Source organism: Anas acuta, chromosome 3, assembly GCF_963932015.1.
Source record: "Anas acuta chromosome 3, bAnaAcu1.1, whole genome shotgun sequence".
Classification (NCBI taxonomy): Eukaryota; Metazoa; Chordata; class Aves; order Anseriformes; family Anatidae; genus Anas; species Anas acuta.
The window spans coordinates 18476232-18495876 of NC_088981.1; the positions used below are offsets into that span (position 1 = coordinate 18476232).

Below are 19645 nucleotides of genomic sequence, written 5' to 3' on the forward strand. Positions count from 1 at the left end.
TCTAGTACTTAATGATGCCATTATTCTTAATGATACTGTTTTTAGCTACAAAAGGAGTAATTACAGTTCACTTCTGCAGAAAATGGAAGGGAAAAATGTTTTGATTTCTCCTGTCGTTTTGTTTTTAGGACACATTCAGCTAACGTATTTTAGCAGGTGGAGGGAGGTTGAAGATTCCTGTGACAACGATGCCATAGAGAGAATGTACTGTGCCCCAGGTTAGAGCAATCACCTACAATGTTTCACTTGGAAAGTAGATAAGCAGCTTTCGTTTTCTCACGGAGCCTCTATAACACAGAGCTCAAGATCATGCAATATCTGCTAGAATTTCTTTTCTTTTTACTGAATGTCTTAAAACGCCAAGAGGGTTTGTAACTGCTTTATTGCTAACTGTGTTGTTGTTTGTTGGAGCATTTCTGTAAAGTGTAATTGCATCGAATGACTTGTTTAAGCACATGTAAGGAATGTTCTGTTTTCTTTCTGTTGTTTGTTATGTGTGAGCACATCCTGATAACTGAAAAGAGCAAATATGGAAAAGGGCGGACCGAAAAGGCGACACTATGAACTTTAAAAACACAAAAGTTTATTCATGCAAAGAGTATGGGAGAAAAACACATAGCAGTTTGAAATATACAACCTTAATAGGCTCAGAGATGCCTCTGACATTTTTGATGAGCTGCAGAGGGCTTTGAAATAGTTTAGAGAGCTCTTTTCTTAGAACTGCTTTCATCAATCACGAGGGTGATAAAATCAATATCTCTTGGGTTTTTATAGTGAGGATGGCACTTGAAACTGAGACCTCCCTCTTTTCCTCTTTCCAATTTATTTTCTGCTATTATAGTCATCTAATGGTTGTGACAGCCAAAAATCGGGTATTTTACTTGTAACTTCGTGTTTTAAAAGTTTCATAGCTGGGTTAAAGAAACTACTTTTAGAGTTGAAATAACTACAGGGAGGCTATTCGGATTTTTAGTTTGTCTTTTTGATTCTAAATTTGAAATGCCAATGTACTCTTTCTGCTGAGTGCACGGTCTGGTTCGGCTTTGCAAGTTGGCATGCAGGTAGTTCTCAAGCTCAAAGTCTGCGAATATGCTCGGAAAAAAAAAAAAGCTGAAGATAAGAGTTATCAACAATAAAAGACAAAAGTTCTGAACTTAGTTGGGCATCAGGTGTTCATTCTGTGACTTGGTTCCCCCCGACTGAAATACAGTAAGGAACTGCTGCCTGTGAATACAGGTGGCAGGATCTCAACAAAAATTTGAATTCCAGCCTCTTGAGATTAATAGTAAATAAAATCTTTGCTATCCAGGTGCAAGTTAAAAGGGAAATGGCAGGTATTAGAGAGAAACAGAAAACAAATGCTTTATTATCAAAGCAAAACCAGCACCTTTGTTCTACTCTCACCCCACTTTATTTCAAGAACAGGAAAACTGGGGAATCCCTGCTTTTTGAGCCTCACAGCACTTCTTGTGGTTGTGGAACAGAAGCGTGCCCTGGTTGCCAACGTGTGCTCTGTTGTGATAGAGGGAGGCATTTTCCTTCCTCCCTATCCCAGCCTCGTGCAGAGCTCTCCCCAGTTGAGCAGCAGTGAGGATGGAAGCGCAGCCTTTTCCCACCCTGTCACCATTAATGAGCTGTGAAAGTCAAAGCTTAATTTTTCTGTGTTTTAATGAGGATCCAAAGAGAAGCTTTTTTCTTTTTTTTGCCCCCTAAGCCCCAGCCAGCCAACTCCTGCAGTAATTAAGTGTTTAGGGAGCAGTTGAAATAATATTTAGAGCTCCCCATATGCAAGAATAAAGTTCTCTGCACCATCATTATTCCACCTCACAGCACAGGTGTGGCAACCATCAGGGTTTTTCTTGGTTAGGTTGCCCTCTCCTCTCTGCCCTACCCCAAACTGGAGTTTGCTTTGTGTGTCTGTAACTGGTGAGCTGCAGGGTGATTTGCAAGTGCAAATATTAGATAGATGCAAGACAGCTGAACTGATACTGCTCTGAGTCTTACCTTTCGTATTTCTTGATCTTAGCATTATCTGTTCAGAGTGTACTCAGATTTTAGTGTAGCTATTTCATGATAATTTTTGCATAGGAGGGTAGTGCTTGCAATAACTCAGCAATGCAAAACATATTTTGGAGCCATTTTTGTTCTGTGTAAAGGTTTACTCTGCGTACCTTAAATAATGTGGATAGCTGAGGCCAAAGTAGCTTTCTTAGGGTTACTACTGCTGCAAAGTCTTGCCTTAAAACATTTGATCAGTATTAATAAAAAATAATCCCATTAGTGGGCTTTCTTCAGGAACACTCCAACGTTAGAGGAAATCAGGCCTTACATGGATAGTCATTTTTTCCTTTGGGAAGTGTGCGATGTCCCTGGAGCCTGTGTCTCTCCCCTCTTTATCATGACAGTCACTCCTCAAGCAGCTTCCTGGCTAACCATTTTGAAATGGTAGTTGTTTCGATTCATGATGCTAAGGTAAATTGGCAAGTTTTTTTTTTTTTAATTCTTTTTTTAGTTGCTCTTTAGAATCGATCAGAAATGTTTCTTGCAGCTTGCTTTTTTCCTGCTGAAGGCTGCAATTTTGTAGGGATGAACTAGTGATCTTCATGAAATTTAATCAGGTCTTAGGATTTATTTATTTGTTTTATAACACAACACAGCGACTAAATGCAGTGACTCAAAGTGAGTCTTTCTTGGTTTGAATGCTCCTGGTGTGTCCGGTGTTGTGGGCTGTGTTGCCGTACCTCTGGGTACTTGACCTCTCCTTTTCACTTCTGGAGGATGCAGTGAAACTTGTCGTGGCAAATTTTGTCTGCATGTGTTTAGCTTGGTGTGAGCTTTCATCCGAGCTCAGGACAGAGTAGGTTTTGGATATGGTAAGTTTATGTGTAACACACTTTCGATGTTTTGTTATTTTAACACTCCCATTAAAAGTATGCAAGAAAGGGAAGATGTCTTTGCCAAAGCACCGTCTGTTAGGGTCTGGTGTAGCAGTCTGAGAACAGGTGATGAGTTTTCTCGAGATCCTTTTTCTGCACTGGTTTTTGAGGAGCAAATTTAATAGGTTAAAAAAAAAAAGAGAGAATGAATGTGAAAGTTAAATAGATTGCAGGATATATCCAATTTAAAATAGGTAGGAAATTGTATCGCAGAGTTATGTGAAAGATATAAAAATGTACTTGAAACCATTTTATCTTTTTAATTGGGAAGGTTTTAGGTGTTACTCTTTTACATGACAAGTTATACAGTGTGCTTAGCGGTGAAGTGCCTGAGGGTGTGTTTGAATTTTAAGTTGCTTTATTGGTTGGAGGAAAATATGAGATCTACATTCTACAATTTGTATATCAGAATCTAATTTCTGGAGGGGCTGGGAGTAGTAACGTGTTGATGTTGGAGCTCTTTAGACTCGGGAGGGTAGAAGTCCAGCTGCGTGCTGGGGTTTGCTTACAGGACCCTAGGAGTTTGTGTCTGAGGTTTTCATACCCAACGGTGTAACTCTGCATTAAAGCAAAGGAAGGTGGTGTCGGTACAGGAGCAGCGATCAGATCCTTTCCGTGGTGGATAGCGAGGGCTTGCTGAGCTCCTGCTATCCTATGACAAACGGAGAGTTGTTGATCTGCATGCATATAAGAGGGATTATGCGATAAATGTACAAAATAACAGAACAAACCCAACCATTACGGATGGAGAAGTGTCAGAAGGATGGGGGACGGGATAGTTCACATAGCTGCGTGCCGTTTCCTGCTGACAGTGTTCTTCATTCTCTTTGAAATAGCAATCGTCGTTTTATATCGGGCGTAAATTAAAAGCAGGAATAAATCTTCGGCGAGAAGCTGCACTTGTGCACCGGTGACGGCAGGTGGCATTGTACCATTAATGGATGTTGCTCTGGCTCTCGCTGCCTCTGATCTGCCTCGCTTCGCACAAGGGCTGGAGCTGAAGACGAGGTTTATTTGCAAGGATTTGCATACAAGGCTTGTACTTACAAGCTCGGAGTCGTAGCGAGTTGTAGTGCCGTTGAATCTTGGTAAAACGGGCTAAGTCTTTTTACTCCCGCGTATTTCTACTTAAAAAAAAAACAAGTTGATGCTGAAGCAGCTACTGGAACAACAAAGCTGCAGATGCTTGAAAGTAGAGCCCGCGCTATACTTTGATTAATGGCCAAACTAAATCTTTGCTGTTCACCTATGATAAGTCAAATGTTGTTTCTCTAAACCACCAGGGAAATGGCGGATTATAAATCATCCCCTATAAACTCAACACTACTTCAAGTAAAACTGGGGGGGGGGTTGGCCAAGAATAACCTATTTGCTTTTAAAGAAGGAATTAAGCACTTGTCACTGGGATTTTCTGCCGTGTTAATACAGTTAAGGTGACTAATGTGAGGCTCACGTGTTTTGTTGTGCTTTCTTTGGTTTTTACTTTTCTAGGTAGTAATTTTGTTTTCTGGGCGTTTTAAAGTGTGCGAAGCAGCTGATGTCTGAATACAAAGTTATTAGCAGATCAGACGGGAATGATTCACTTCTGTTTAAATAGCCCTTTGCTCTCGGTGCCCCCTGAGAACTCTTATCACATATTTGTCCAAAAAACCCCACAAAAAAACTAACAAAAAAAAAATCCCTCACATTATCCACCTGCCCGGTGGCTGATAGTATCAGGAGCGTATCTCTTTATCTCTTGGTTAATGTGCCTTGGTATTCTGAAGGGGGGAAAATTCCAGTAACAGATTCAATTTACACGGACAGAAACTTGAGCAAATGCCAACCTAGCAGGGGGGCCATTATTCTGCACTATAAATAAGTTTAAAAAAGAAACAAACGCACACACAAACCTGTGAATCAACATGTTTTGGTCTAATTGAGGGAAAAGCAAGATAGATGAATTTTGAAATGCAAATGATCGCCTTCTGTTATTTAAGTATCAGTTTTGCCATCTTTGTGATCCTAAATGCAAAATGTTGTTACCTTTTAAGCAGAGTAACAATTATTTTCCGTTCTTGATAGTGTGGGTTTTAAAATAAAATGGGTAACTTTTTTCTTTTTTAGAAAACCTCTCCGAAGTATGCTTAATACTTGTCAGAAAGACAAAATTGTCTAAAGCCACAGGCTAGTCGGGTCTGTTTCCCACTAAAACAGCTTAAGTTGAGGATTTACACATAAAGAGAAATTTTTTAGGTACTTTTTCAAGCTAACCTGTAAAGCAGGATGTTGCAGAAGTGACTGGCTGGTCTAACGTAACATGTAAATACGGTGTGTGAATGAGGTGCTTTATTTACACTCCCTAAGCTCTCTTTCCAGCACCGGGGATAAGTTCTGTTGCACCCCTGTGGAGTTATCAGAGGATGCGATTTCAGAGCTGTTCTCTGGTCAGAGTCTTTTTTTTTCTTTTTTTTCTTTCTTGTCCACACCGTGCGTTTTCTCCACGTTGCATTTACTAAAAACTGGAGACTTGCTTGTTGGGATCGTGAAGCCAAAGTGAGCTTAGCTTCATAGGAAATAGAAGTAGGAAACTGGCCATCAGTAATGCATCACATTACTCTCATGCTTTCAGAAGCTGTGCGCTATAATCAAGCTTTACTGACATAAACTAGCCTTCACAGAAGCCTGCGCATAAATATATGTTTCGTTTGGTTTTATCTAACCTGATACTAATTGTACACAGTGCAAAACCTAACTAAAATGAAGGCTTTCTAGGTAAACGATTTTGCCCCCAAACAAACTGAATTGTTTCAGTCTGCAGCCTGATATTCGTGCTCCGAAATGAAGATGTAACTTCTGCTTGTAGACAATTGAAAATACAGATGTGAAGTGCAGCTGATAACCTAAAGCATATGGCATTAAAATAAAAATTGCTGGATGCTATTATTAGCCTGTGTGCTATAATTTTTATTTTCTGCACGAGACAAAAATGGTCTGCCTCTGTTTACCAAATAGATATTTGATGCTGGAAAACCTGCATATTATGTGCGGGTGTGTTTTAGGAGAAATTTGCAGGCACTCATTAAATTCTGCTATTCTGTATTATAGTCATTTAATTTGGAGTAGATTGTTTAAGAAGCAAAATAACGGTGGCGGATTAAAGTGCCATTGACCCCGAGAGGTGTCGAGGGGAGGGTTGGTCGCATGGCTATGGTGTGAGACTGGACTTCCTCGGTTTTATTTCTGTCATATAGCTTTTTGTGTGACATTAATGTTTCAGGACGATCCTAAAAATGAGAGGAGAAACAGGGCTTTTGAGTGGGCAAAAGTGTAGAAAGACAGGCTAGCTTGATTTTAAAAGCACTGGCAATAAGAAAGGGGACCGAACATTGAGATGAAACTACACGGCTGGTGTGAATAACGAGAAAAGGTCTGAAGCTGCAGAAAAAGTAGCGATAATTGTGAAGCTGGGAGTCACAACCGTACAACCGTTTGGAGGTGTACAGCTCTCCAAAGGCACCTGAGTGTCCCGCAGAAAACACTAACAGCTGACTGCTCCCGAAATAGCAGGATGGCATAAGCCTGGAGTAGGTAATTAAAAGCAGAGGTTTGGAGGGAGCAGCAGGTATTTGCTGCAAATATTGTGGTGTGCCTGGGCACTCAGGCATGGTGCGAGTACGCTGCGTGTTTTAGGCGAAGCACCTGATCTTGTGGTTTTTGCAGGCTCTCTACCTAGAGTAAGCAGCGAGGTGTTGTGATGCTGTAGAAGAATCTGGTGATTTAGTCTGGCTGGTGTAAAAGGCAGTTAATAACTCTGCGAGAAACTAATTCACCTGTTTGTGGTTTCTTTCCTTTTTCCTTTTTTTTTTTTTTTTAAATAACGCAGCTAAAACTTGTAGATAGTATAGGAGATGCCTTTTGAAAACCAACAGAGATAGCTGAAGGGTTAAATGGTGTTTGCTTTCTTTTGATAACAGAGCAGTAAAAGGTTTCTTTGTCTCTATCGTCACCTGATTATTTTAGAGGAAGTTTTAATTCCATCTTGCGTTGCTAAAAGGAAGAAAAAAAACATAGTTGCCTCTAATTTTTTTCTGTTAGTGACATGAGGAAATTTCTTCCAAAGAGGAACATAGCAGCTCGTGTGTTATTGAGTACCTTTAAGATGAGACTTCCTATTTTCATACTTCATTTGATCTTAGCAGATGTTCATTGGACTTGCCTCACTACTTTATTGTTTAAAGACCATGATAAACTTTTTATACTTAACTGTAGCTGGTTCAATACTGTGTTTTATAAATTGCTAAAGCATTTTAGGCAAAGCATTATGAGCGGATTGCTTGTGTGATGTATTATGTAGTGACTGTATCTTCTATCCTGGCTGACTGAATCTGCATAGAGTAAATTAGCTTGGACTCATTTTACTTGGTTCTCTGCAAATGCTTCTTTACATTTATAGATATTAAAATAAGATAAAATAGTAAGCTTTTAAAATTAAATGAGTGTAAGGTAAATAGAATTTCCGAAGCGACTCTAATGTTTTTTTGTGCAATGCTGTTTATCTTAATGGCAGCAGAAGGGGAAAACGTGTCTGATGCTTTCAGGATGTTGGACAAGTCCATTTCCTCCTTAATGGTTTCAGACACCTGATGGCAGTTCAGATGGGTGTCCTTGTTTTCAGATCAGTGCAGAGACGATGCTTGAAGCTGTGCTGTTTCTGCTAGAAAGGCAGAGTGAGGGAGAGGGGTGCCTCCGGTTTTGAAATTCTTATCAATCCCCTCAGAGTCCAGTGCTCCCTTCTTAATTCCAGGAAAGCCATCTCAATGCAAAGCCCACCCCGATTCTCAGGGGTTCAGAAGCAGTACTTCCACACTGAGCCTATTTTCTTGTGAGCTGCTTTCAGCTGTTTTTCCTAATTCAGATGGATTTTTTGGATGCTACAATTTATCCTAAGTTTGGTTGATTTTTTTTCTTTCTGATCATTTGCAAGTGACCTGGCCTCAGTGGCACAGTGAAATTCCAAGTTCACCTGACTAGCTTTAAGCCTGGCTTCTTTTATTTTAACTAGTATGGGGTCGTCAGGAGCCCGGGAAGAAACCATACCTGAGAGAAAATGCTTGAGGTGAGGTAGTGAAAGCCTTTGAAGCCCTTCAGTATGAAAGGGTTTATTTCAGCTTAAGGTCCTGTAGGAGGAATGAGTAAATCAGTCTTGGTATTAACAACATCATCAAGGATGTGTGTTCAAAAGAGGTGAAGTTCTGCTTGTCTTCTTTAGGACTGGCACTTCTGTTTAAAAATACAGCAGGTTGTCAGCTACAGATCCCGCATCAGGAAGTAAGGTGTTGCTGTGTGTAATGCAAATATTGAGATAAGTATGGAAACCATAAAGAAATGGCCTTTCGGTTGAGACCAGCTGCTCAGAAGGACAGTGCTGGGAAGAGAAGCTGTTTACCTGTGCCATCTGTCTCTCTCTGAATCTGATAGCATTTTACACATCCCCTGCCCTTCAGTTACCCCAACTGCTGCTGTTGATAGTGTTTCTGTGCTGGAATTTGGTTTTGTGATTCACCTGCGCCAGTTGGTGCTAGCTGTGGTGTGGGCATGCACCAGGAAAGGAAAAGAAAGAAGCTTTTCCTTATAATGAAGTTACAGTAAAGTTGGAAGAGCTGCTGAATTTTTTTTTTCACCCTATTTTTTCTTTCTTCAGTTTAAAAGTGTTTTTTTTTTTTTTTTTTGTATTTGTAAATAAGAATATTTTTTTCTGTAATTTTTATATTGCCAGTCCTGGAAACCTCAACACCATGCACGTGTGCGCGCGTGTTTATGTTTGTACAAACGTGGATAAGGTCCTTGATTTCAAGGTTCACGAAGTAAAGAACTGGCACAAATATCCCCATGTTATTCACTTAGGCTTATGGGTCGCTACCATTTATTGTCTAAATTACTTTGCTGATGGATTGAGATGAAAATGTTTTCTTAGTGAAGGCAGATATTGTAGTTCAGATTTATGGCAATATTAAAGCTTTAAAAAAAGCATATGCCCTGCGTGGTATATTACATTAGCTAGCTACTCTGTATCACTTGAAAGCACTTCATAATCTATAGTTTCTAAATTTTCCCATGATGTGTAGTTGAGATAAAATGCAGTAATATTGATGTGATATCCTGAACTTATTACGATCGGTGTGCTGCATCAGAAGTAATGCGACCTGTTCGAAGTAAGGGAATGTAAACAACACATGTTTATCTGTAGTATTCAGTTGGATTTTTTTTATTTTTATGTCTTAAGGAAAGCATTAGTAATAGTCCAAAGTAAAGAAACCGTGGGACCTAGGGAAAGCAGCAGGACAGCAGGCAGTGGATAATGGGAAGAAAAGTAGAGCTTATATTTTGTTTTTGTAAAAAAGGATGTTTAGATCTTCCCCTCAGCTGAATTCTCCATTTTCTCCTCTGTGTTGGTTTAGGTGACTTAACAGACAATTTCTGCTCTGTGCACGTGAACCCAGACAGAGCCTTTCCATACAGAGAGGACTCTGCATGGCTCAGCTCTTCTCATTTTATCCCACCTGTGTTGTTTTGGTCGTGCACAACAGTGGTGGAAGGGTTCAGTGCTCTTCTTGTAGGAGTCCTGCAGTGACGTTTGTCTTGGCTTGGTGTATCCTCCAAGTTCTCTTACAGTTAAAAATATGAGCGTGGATTTTGGAGACGCAGACTCTAGTTTCTTGGCTCTTGTTCTGTGTACATTTTCTTCATCTGTGAAGTAGGGTTACATCAACTTCTCGTAATGAACAGTTTGTGATTCAAGGCAGCATAAGTTTGATGTTTCAAAGAACTGGATCAGCACTAGTGATTGCCAACATGAAGGGAAATAAGACGAAAAATCAGAAATGAATTTTCTGTAATATTTTTTTCTGTGATCAGAATGATATTTTTTTCTTGTGGATGTTTTTTTGTGTTGGGCTGTTACTTGAGAAGCCCATCCCTATTAAATGACTATGAGGAAGTTACTGAAAGTATAGGAATTGAGATTGCAGTAGTCAATCCTAATAAACTGTTGGCTTTAGTGTCCTTATCCTGGAATAATTCTGGATTTGAATTTAAAATAAAAACCTTCATTTGTTTAGAAGAAAGCAGTCTTAGTCTAGGATTAAAGGCACCAAGGAAGGAAAACTCCCCTCTAAAGATGCCTGAAGTTTTTGTCTTTAGATTTTTTTTTTTAATTTGTATTAGCCTGTGTCTGAATGTACATCACTGTGATTTTCTAGCACTAAGTGTTGCAGTCAGACTGGAAAGGCATTTCTGCTCAATAGGTTTTACTGAGAGATGCTGTGGAAACTTTTTGCCAGCTGTTTCATCTGGAAAGGCCTGAGGTTTTTTTAGAGGACATTTATCAAGAAGGTCTCTCTTTCTAAAATAAAGCAAAATTAAATTGTAAGAATGGATTTTGATTTTTACACAAGTTGTCTCAAGTTACCTTGAGATGATCTACATCCCTGTGATCTTAAAACGTTTTAAAAATGCAAGTAATTATCCCAGTATGGTTCCTCATGCTGGTGCTGTTAGATCTTTGTAAAAGTTTCTCTATACTGATAGAAATAGTAGTGTGTAAGGAGTGGAATGAATTCTAATGTGTGGCACCCTTACAGTGATGGATTGGGCATTCAAATGCCATTAACTGAAGAGAAATAAAAAAAAGGAAAAATAAATGTTCAATGTATATCACACACACTGAATGTGATACGAATGTTTTACCTAAAGCAACAATGTCAGAGCCATCCTCCCGTGCTCTTGCAACAGCAACCTCTGCCCAGTCCTTTAAGGTGCTGAGCACCTTCCCCAAGGGGGCAGCCCTCTGCAAGCCCCCGTGCTCTCTGGGGGAGGTCTGGGGCTGGTGTGCTTCTCTCCCTGACACTGGAGTCTGACTCATCTCTGCTTCTCCTTGGCCATGCGCACGCTAGGCTCCATAAAATGATGAGCAAGATTTTTCTAACGTGCCACAATGCTTTTCACAGCAACAGCGATGTGACTATATGCTAATTGTTGTCCTCTGCTGGGAATCTGGTGTGTCTTTTGCCACCAAAGCTATTTTAGTGCAGCTTCTGCATTTTTGACAGTCAAAATGAAGACTTCATCTTCATTGCAATCTGTTTTTCTGCCTGATTTAGAGCAGACTGTGCAATGTGTTTGTATTCAGTAATTTTTGTAGTTTAAAGCCTGAGTCAGTGAAGGCCAAGTTTGTTGCATGCATCGTGCTGCTGAACACACGAATGTGGATGGCAATGGCTCTTACAAGTCCTCACCTCTCCGCTGTCTCTTGTGCACGGACAGCAATAAGGTGGCACTGGATTCTTGCTGGGTGCTGGGGAAAACAAATGTTTTGCTCCTAGGTAGCTAAGGTGAGTTTGCGCTGAGCTGGAGCAGCACAGTGGCTAGCTGTAACTAAGCTTCTTGAAGCAGATTTAGCATCTCCATCTAGTTCCCAAGAGATAAGGGAGGCTATTGGGAAAAGCCTACCATGATGATCTCAGCAAAGAGTGCTGGTTATCCTTGAGATGAATCCTGCCCCCCAAGACAAAATTAAAGCATGCACTGTGCTATTATAACCTCTCTTGTGCTGCTTTTGTGGATGCCTCAGGTCAAACTTGCCCGTCCAGCTCTTCTTACCAGGGTAAATTCCCTAAATATGTTGTGCTTTGCCATCTGTCACTGTCTCCTTTTAGTCCAGTGTAGCAGAATCCTCACTATATTTCCTACAAGTCTTGCAAATGCCTGTGTGTGTAAGGAAAAAGCAAATTATGCATGAAATGTATAGTGCTGCTGTGTTTGAACAATGCAATCTGTAGGTGGCTAAAGGGCTAGCTAAATTGCAGGCGTAATGAAAGCTCTGTGGTATTTAGTATATGTTCTGTCAGCATTAAACAGTCACCTTGTAAATATATGTTAATTTTGAAGGTGTAACTGACCTTTTTAATATTAATTGAAATGTCTCGTGTTTAGAGGTTGGAGCTATCCTAGAAGAGACAGAAGCCTGTGACTGGTGGAGCCTGGGTGCCATTCTTTTTGAACTCCTCACTGGGAAGGTAGGGCTGGGGTCAAGTTGTTTTATAAAACTGACGTGATGACCAGTAGCTTCTCAAAAGTGGTGTGCCCATTTGTGATTTCCTTGCTTGTTGAACCTGGATGTGCTTTGCGGACCTGAGTTGCCAGGTTCTGCCAGGTCTTCACAGGACCAGAGATGGTAAACATGCTCAAGCTTCAGCAGAATAACTTAATAAAGCTGTATCGAGCTCAGGGCTGTAAAGAATAACCAAAACCATGCTGCCCTCTGAACCACAGTAAAATCAAAATTCTCTAACATTCCTTCTGAACATTTTTTTTCCTTAACAGACATCTTAGTTTCAGGGATATTCTTTGGTACAGTATAGAAGCCAAGTGTCACAGTGACACAGGAACTCAAGCTTGAGCAGACTCTCTCGGTGAAGTGCTTGCATTATGAGATATCAGGCGGATGTGATGATGCACCATGATCTAGTGTGGATCAGGAAGCTGGAAGATGTCACCACCCATTGGGAATACCATTTTCAGTATTCCAAGGTCGGCCAAATCAAACCAGTGATTGACTTCTCATGCAGTTCTGCATGAGGAAAAGTGAGGTTCACCAAACCCCAAAACTTTTAAAGCTTGAGCAGTGGAGCAAGAGCGCTGTGGTGTAAATGTTCTGTAAGCATGTCTCCAAGGGGACTTAGTACCTATAGACGCTCCTTCCAGAATCAGTACTTCAGAGTAGGAAGCACTGAATTTTTGGCTATTTGTGTTAATTTACATGTATGCTAGAAGATAACCCAGTGCTACGTTTTCTGAATCAATAAATGTATCTGACTTTTTTCTTTTTTTTTCCCCAGACTCTGGTTGAGTGCCATCCATCAGGAATTAACACTCACACTTCTCTGAGTATACCAGACCATGTATCAAAGGAGGCCAGATCACTGATTCAGCAGGTAATTGAGGGGAAAATTCATTTTCAGTGGGTACGCATGCAATCTGGACAAATACTTGCATACTTGAGCTGTTCTGGTGAAGTAAATGTAAGAACAGAAGGCTGCTGAAAGGAATGTGGATGAGTCTTTTGTCAGCACTGATGATTTTTGTCCCGCTGTCTTGTTGCTTCTGGAAACTTTGACTTCTGTCTGTGTAGAAAACCAGAGTGCTTTGCCATTTCTTTGAAGAACGTGTTTGGTCAGTGCTGAGTGCTTTGGAAACACCTGTCAGTGATACTTGGCCATTTTTGGAATCCTGTCCTAACTTAATGGAAACATTTGTGATGAACTAAATTAAACTAAAAAATATTGAAGCCAATTCAGCAAGATAGCTCTAAGTACCATGAAACCTGTAACACGCTAATTAGAAATGATGACCTTGTTGTGGTTGAAAATCTGTTGCTGTCCTCCAGGAAACCTTCTGGATGATGTTTATTGAGAAAAGTACTTCCAAATGTGAATAGTATGTTATTTTATAACAAGATACCTGGTAGGTTTGACAAAAGGCCAGGTGGGATACTTTTTAAAATATAAACAACCTTCCAGACTGATTTACTGTGTAATTTCAAACTATTAGGTACTAGTTTCAGTTTACTGTTAGGTAGTAATGAGAAAATAAACTTGTGTGCACAGGGTCTTGAATTTCAGAACAGTGTCTTCCTTCTAGTTATTTTGACTTAACTGTGGAAGTGGAGCCTGGATCTGACTCACTCCGCTTGAGCAGAATAAGTAATATGTATGGACTGTGGAGTTCAGCTTTGAATGAAGAGTATCTGGCTAGTGCATACATCAGCAATGACATCACTTAGATATAGGCCTGAACGGAACAGAATGGAAAAAGTAGTTTTTGAAGAAAACGAAGGAAGGATGTTTTGAAAGTGCAGCAAGTCAAAAAAAAACAACAGTGACAGGTTGATTTGTGCCATTACTGTGAAGCGATTAATGGAAGTGCAAGCAAAAGATTGGACCTCCGGTTTGACTAGGTGGCATGCAGTGAAGGCACTTTCACGTGCATCTGTGTGTTTCTGGCAAGGGCAGGGAGGGAAGTGACTACAGAAAAATCCCATTTTTATATAATCTGCATTTATATTTTTAGATGGTAGCAAATTGTTGCCCTCACTCACAGGTGTTACATGACTTAAATGGATAAGGAAAAGCAAAACCATGCTTGATGAAGGGAATTCCTCCCATCTAGAAGGGTAGAAGGGGAGGCAAATGAAGTCATTCAGTCCACTTTTCCCTGCCGTTGCAGGATCATTCTTTGCTGTGGCCTAACATATTGCCAAATATGCCAAAGAGTGTCTCTTTTGCCACTTGCAACCTAAGGGGCAAATATATCTCTGCCACTTGCAGACGTATTACAAGGCCGTGTTCAGAGAACAGTCACCCCAGTGCCCGTCCAGTTAAGCCTTCTAGTACAGGCCGGTGACTTGTCAGGTGGAGGTTCAGCTCTATGAGCCAGTAAATCACATTTTTGTTGTGTGACTATCCAAGGAAGCTGCCATTCATTGTTGAGGAAGCCTTGTCAGGAAAAGGAAGAAAGCTCTCTTGGCATGGATAGCAATTTGTCATTGCGACTTTCCTTCCCCCCACTGCCAAGGGTAAACAGGTCAAAGCATCACAGAATAACTCTGGGTTCAGTGTTCAGCTACACAGAAAACTGCCAGACATCTCCTGCTGTGGCTTCCAGTGCAGGTGACTTCATTGTTAACACCTCCTTCATTTAGCCATTTTTCTAAGAAAACAGAGATCTTTGTATTTCTGGCACTCCTCTGAAAGAGAGGGCTGTTATTTTTTTTTATGTTGGTTTGTTATTTTGCACCCAAGATTTATTTATTTTTTTCAGGCACATTCAGGCTTTACTACCAAGAAAATATGCAGTATGACTTTTAAATAGGTATCTCTTGCAGTTTGTGATGCATCTGCTTTCCAAGATTAAAGTTCTTCTGAAAAGGCAGACCGCAGAAAGTGTCTGTGCTTACTTTCCCCCTGCTGGTGCTTTTTATAGCAAAGGCAGAGGGACATTGCCTGCATCTGTTTCTGCTGCCTTGTGGAAGATCTCAGAGCAGCACTATTCCCTGCCACTGAGCTACCTTTATTATGTGGCATTATGATTGCAAATAGCAGAGCTATCTTAGAGTGTGTAAATTCATATGTTTATGGATGTAGGCTCACTTAGATGTTGAGTGCATTGAGATATGAATACACATTGTTCCAAGTGACAACTGGGAGAAGTTATCCCATTAGCTCTTGCAGAAAGAGCAAGAAAGAAACCCTGCCTTTGTACTGGGTGTAATTGAATAGAGTATAAACAATTCTCTAAAACTTCAAAATATTTTTGTGTGTCTTTATTAGTCTCTTTGGAGTGTTACCTCTGCATTCCCTTTTATACGGATTGGTATCTTTAAACAGCTGTAAATATTGTGATTTCCTTTTCACATGAATTCAGCATGTGATGTACAAATAAAAAGCAAGAGAGGTGCTGAATCTTAGGAAATTTCCATGAAGCCATTACACTTTTTTTTCCTCCCCACTGGAGTTTTGATTTCTCAGTTTTAATCCATTTGTTGAACTCTTTAAAAACTTTTTTAGGAAACAGAGAACGGGCTGTAATATCCTGGTATTTTAGGACCAACTCACAACTTATGAAATGGAAAGTTACAGGCCCATGTCCCTGATGTAGCCTTAATGCAGTGGTGTGAGCAAAAGTTAACATGAAGCAAATGCAGTGTCCAGAGCTCTACAGATGTAGTCTCTGGCTGCTGTTCTCTTTTTAAAAACGAGGTTGTGCTTAAAACGAAGTCCCAATGTGCAGTGCTTCAGGGTATTGCCTGCTGTGATCAGTAGTCTCTGAAGACTGCATCACTGAGACTCAAGGAAAGGAGAGTCTTCCATTTACTGGATTTTAGGAATTTCAAGTATGCTTCACACTCTTAAAAGTAACTCTCAGAGCAGGAAAACGGTAGGATGTCCCTTACCTTAGACCTTTATGGAACTTTTAAGCAGTTGTTTTTGTTCTTACTCACTGAAACATATATATATATATATTTCTTTTTATATCAAGCTTTTGCAGTTTAATCCTGCGGAGCGTCTTGGTGCTGGCGTTGCTGGTGTTGAAGACATCAAATCTCATCCATTTTTTGCCCTCATAGAATGGGCAGACCTGGTGAGATGAGAGATGCGTGCGCCCTCTGAACAAACTCAGGTCAAGTGGACAGGCTTCTCTGGCACAGAAGCACCCTGACTTGCTTCCTTCGGATGTCCCAACTCATTTGGACATGAGGACTGAAGGATGCCGGACCAATCATGCCAAAAGCGAACACTTTTTAACAGGACTCACTGATTGTACAGGGTGCTAGCTTATTTTTATGGCAACTGGCTGCTACGTGTGTGTAAATCTTTTCACCAAAGGGTGATTTGTGATGAAACTGCTGGGTAGCATGTTTAGCACTGCCAGCTTGTCAACTAAGTAGAAACAGGAATGCCCTCCTGGTGCTTTGTCTGCTGATGGAAGTGTCTGTAGAGTGTGCCAGTTGAAAATATCTTTTATACTGTCAGTAGACCATTTCGCTATGCTAAGTGCAGCTGTGGCGGGGCAGGGGGAGGAAGGAACAGATAATTTATTAATGGTATTTGCTGAATAAAATACTAAAATGCTTTATGCAAAACTTGACACATTAAAAATAATATATCCATTAAAAATTAAGAAAGCTGTTGCATAATACCGTGGAATGTGTCTTGAAAATGGCATATCACTTCAAACTGTGGGAAGAGCATATAAAAGGCAAATAATCCTGTCAAATGTTGTACTTTGTTGGCTGGCAATGTCTGTTTAAAACTCTTGACTCCGTTATATTTGACGAGCTACATGTTAAAGTCACTACAGAAAGGGAGATCTTTTCCTCAGTCAGATAACTGCTGCTTTTGCAATCTAATAAGGAGCAAGAAAACATGATGCTAAATAAATATATGGATTAAAAAAGGAGAAAATCTTCTCTCGTCATTGCAGCCACCACTCATCACTTAATGAACTTCGCTTCCTCTAAGTGTCCTATTTTTAACTGTTTCTTCAGGAAAAAGCCTTTCTGCTCGTGTTCTTCTGCTTGAGGAAGCTTCCGAACTCTTCTGTTTGTTTGTTAATAGTCTTAATAAATCAAAGAGAGCCTTCACCCACTCTGCTGCTTGAACAGGAAGAAGCCTGGGATTTGCTCATGCCAAATGACTAAGTGACATCTCTTAGCAAACCCTAGTGGGTAAGACTTGGGAGCGAGCCAATGAGCTGACCTGTTTGTTTGTTAGGAAGGTCTGGAGAACGGGAAAAGAAGACAAGACACGCAGAATATTTTGCTGTACACTGCTGTTGCTGCTAAGCAGCCACGCTTGTGCGGGTTCCTGATGTACAAACACTGTGCACTGTGATGCTTGTATGGATTATCAATCTGTGCTCTTTCCTAAATGCTCCCTTTGCTGTCTTTTTTTTTTTTTTTTTTTTGCACTCTCTCTCTTCTTCTTTCCAGCTTTATCCGGAGAACAAAGGCCAAACTCCTTTGGGAAAATGAGGTGACAGCAATGATTATTGAACTTACAACTCCAAAAAAAAAAAAAAAAAAAGGTATTCCTCCATTTGTATTTTAGCAGTGTATTTTATGGGCACTCCCCAAAGTGCATCTGCACAGTCTCCATCTGTTAGACACCAGGTCGGTGTATTCAAATAAAGTGGAAAAGGAAAATGCTTCACTTAAACAAAGGAAATCTGGAAACTTTTTTTTTTTTCCTTTTAAAATTATTCCACTCCCCTCTTTTTTTTTTTTTTCTTTTTGTTTCTTCCCTTTCTTGTGATCACCAGGCCAGCAGAGGGGCTGTAACAACACTGCAGGTTGTAACCAGGTCACTAGTATCACTGCCTACGGAGTGCTGTCCAAGATTACATCACTCTCAGAAACTGCGTTTCAACCTACCACCCTCTGGCTTCATAACAGGAACTCCCTCAGGTGAGCCACAGGAACAACTTCCTGCGCCGAGCGGGTAGGAAATCTCTACTGCGGACACCAAGCTGATACAGAGCTTCCTTCCAGCACTGCCCCGGCTGTGACTCGGGAGAGGGCTCGTTGCTCAAGGGACGCCTCCCTTCCCTCTGCCACCTGACTCCATCCCTGGGGCTCTCTCGCTGCTAGCATCACCTGATGGTGTTGTCGCTTGTGTTCATCTGTCCCACTGCATTTGCCTGGCGGTAACTGTAAAAATAAAATAAAATGTTAATGTTACCTCAAAACGTTTTTTTGTTCAGGTTGAGCCCACGGGTTGGTTTCGAGTAAAGGCAGTACAACCTAGGACAGAAGGATAAGCAGCAGCAGGAGAACGCTATACCAGCAGAAACCAAATAGCCAGTGACTCTACCTGCTTTGATTTGGTTAATTACATGGAAATGTTTCTTTTTCAAGTGCAACGTTAAGTAGAGAGGAAATCTTAGATCACAGAGATCAGAAGAAACAGGACATTTGGTAAGACATCTTGCCATAAATACACCTTTGCTATACCACTGCTTTTTCATAACCTTACCACTGCCTCCAAGAAGGGATTTGCTAAGGAAAGCAGAGTCTGGAGTTAACTGCACATAAGATAATCTTGTTTCTATCCTTTTTTTCTTCTTTAACCTGCATGATATGTTACATTGACATTTACACATGTTCCTTTATTTCCTCTGTACTTCTTCCTTTGTGCAATGCTTTTTGGCTTGGAAAATATTCTGGATTATCTTCTTTCTGGTGCCTCCTATGGATCCCCGTGGTGTGTTTTACTGTTTTGCTGACTGTTGAGTAGTGCAATGTCCATTACACCTTCAGTGGCACCTAATGGCTGACAGCAAAACAAAGCTGCCATTTTGTTCACAGGAGTTATTGAGTTTATGTAAAATGCAGCCAAATAAGTTTATAGGTTTTCGTAATCTCCTCTGAGTGTTTAGGTAAAGCAGGTAACACGCTTGGGATGTCTCAAAGTGATAGGTCATTGCACACTGTTGAACCACTCTTAATGTTTTTGTTGTCCTCTAAAATGCAGAGAAAAAATATATGAAGGCTTTCTGACCTTCTCTTCTTTCTCCTTCTCTGACCACTTTTTTTTTTTCTTTCTGATCTTGTCCTCTCTATCTCCAGCCTCCTATTCACTGACCTTCTTTGACCTCCCATGGCCATCATTTCTTCAACCTTTTCCTCTCCCCTCCACTCCTGTCTTCATTTTGAGATCTTGTCCATGCTCTTCAACAATCTCTGGCCTGCTGTGACCTTCTCTGACCCTCCTTGACTTTCGCTGCTTTTCTTGGCTCTTCTCTGACCTTCTCTTCTTTTGTCTTCTTGGATTGCTTCCTTCTAACCTTCTCTTCCCCTCTTTGTCCTTCACTGGTCGTCTCCTCTCTGCTCTTTTTCCCTGTGTTGTGCGACCTTCTCTTCACTGACCTTTGACACCCACAATCATTTTTTCTTTGACCTCTTCTCTCTTCTCCTCTGCTCCCATTTTCTTAAAAAAAAAAATAAAAAATCTCTCTCTCTGCTCTGCTTATCTCTGTTCTTCCCTCGTTTTCTCTTTGAGAAGAGTCTCTGGCCTGTTCTGACATCCTCTGAGTGCTCACGACCGCCTCTCTGACCCTCTTTACCTTCTCTCCACCTTTTGAGCTTCTTCAGCATTCTTTGAGCTCCTCCC

The 19645-nt window shown here is 40.6% G+C and overlaps 1 protein-coding gene across 4 annotated transcripts in view; it reads left to right on the top strand.

Annotated features, from left to right (window-relative positions):
- Positions 1-18213, top strand: part of RPS6KC1 (ribosomal protein S6 kinase C1) — an 87615-nt gene extending 69402 nt beyond the window's left edge. For 3 of the 4 annotated variants that reach the window (XM_068675966.1, XM_068675964.1, XM_068675967.1), the window contains 4 exons: positions 129-218; positions 11910-11992; positions 12815-12910; positions 16014-18213. In XM_068675966.1, coding sequence (XP_068532067.1) covers positions 129-218; positions 11910-11992; positions 12815-12910; positions 16014-16124 — 380 coding nt within the window. In that variant the 3' untranslated portion in view covers positions 16125-18213. The remainder of the gene's footprint in view (positions 1-128; positions 219-11909; positions 11993-12814; positions 12911-16013) is intronic. The other variant, XM_068675965.1, reaches the window with a different exon arrangement.
- The last annotated feature ends 1432 nt before the right edge of the window (positions 18214-19645 follow it).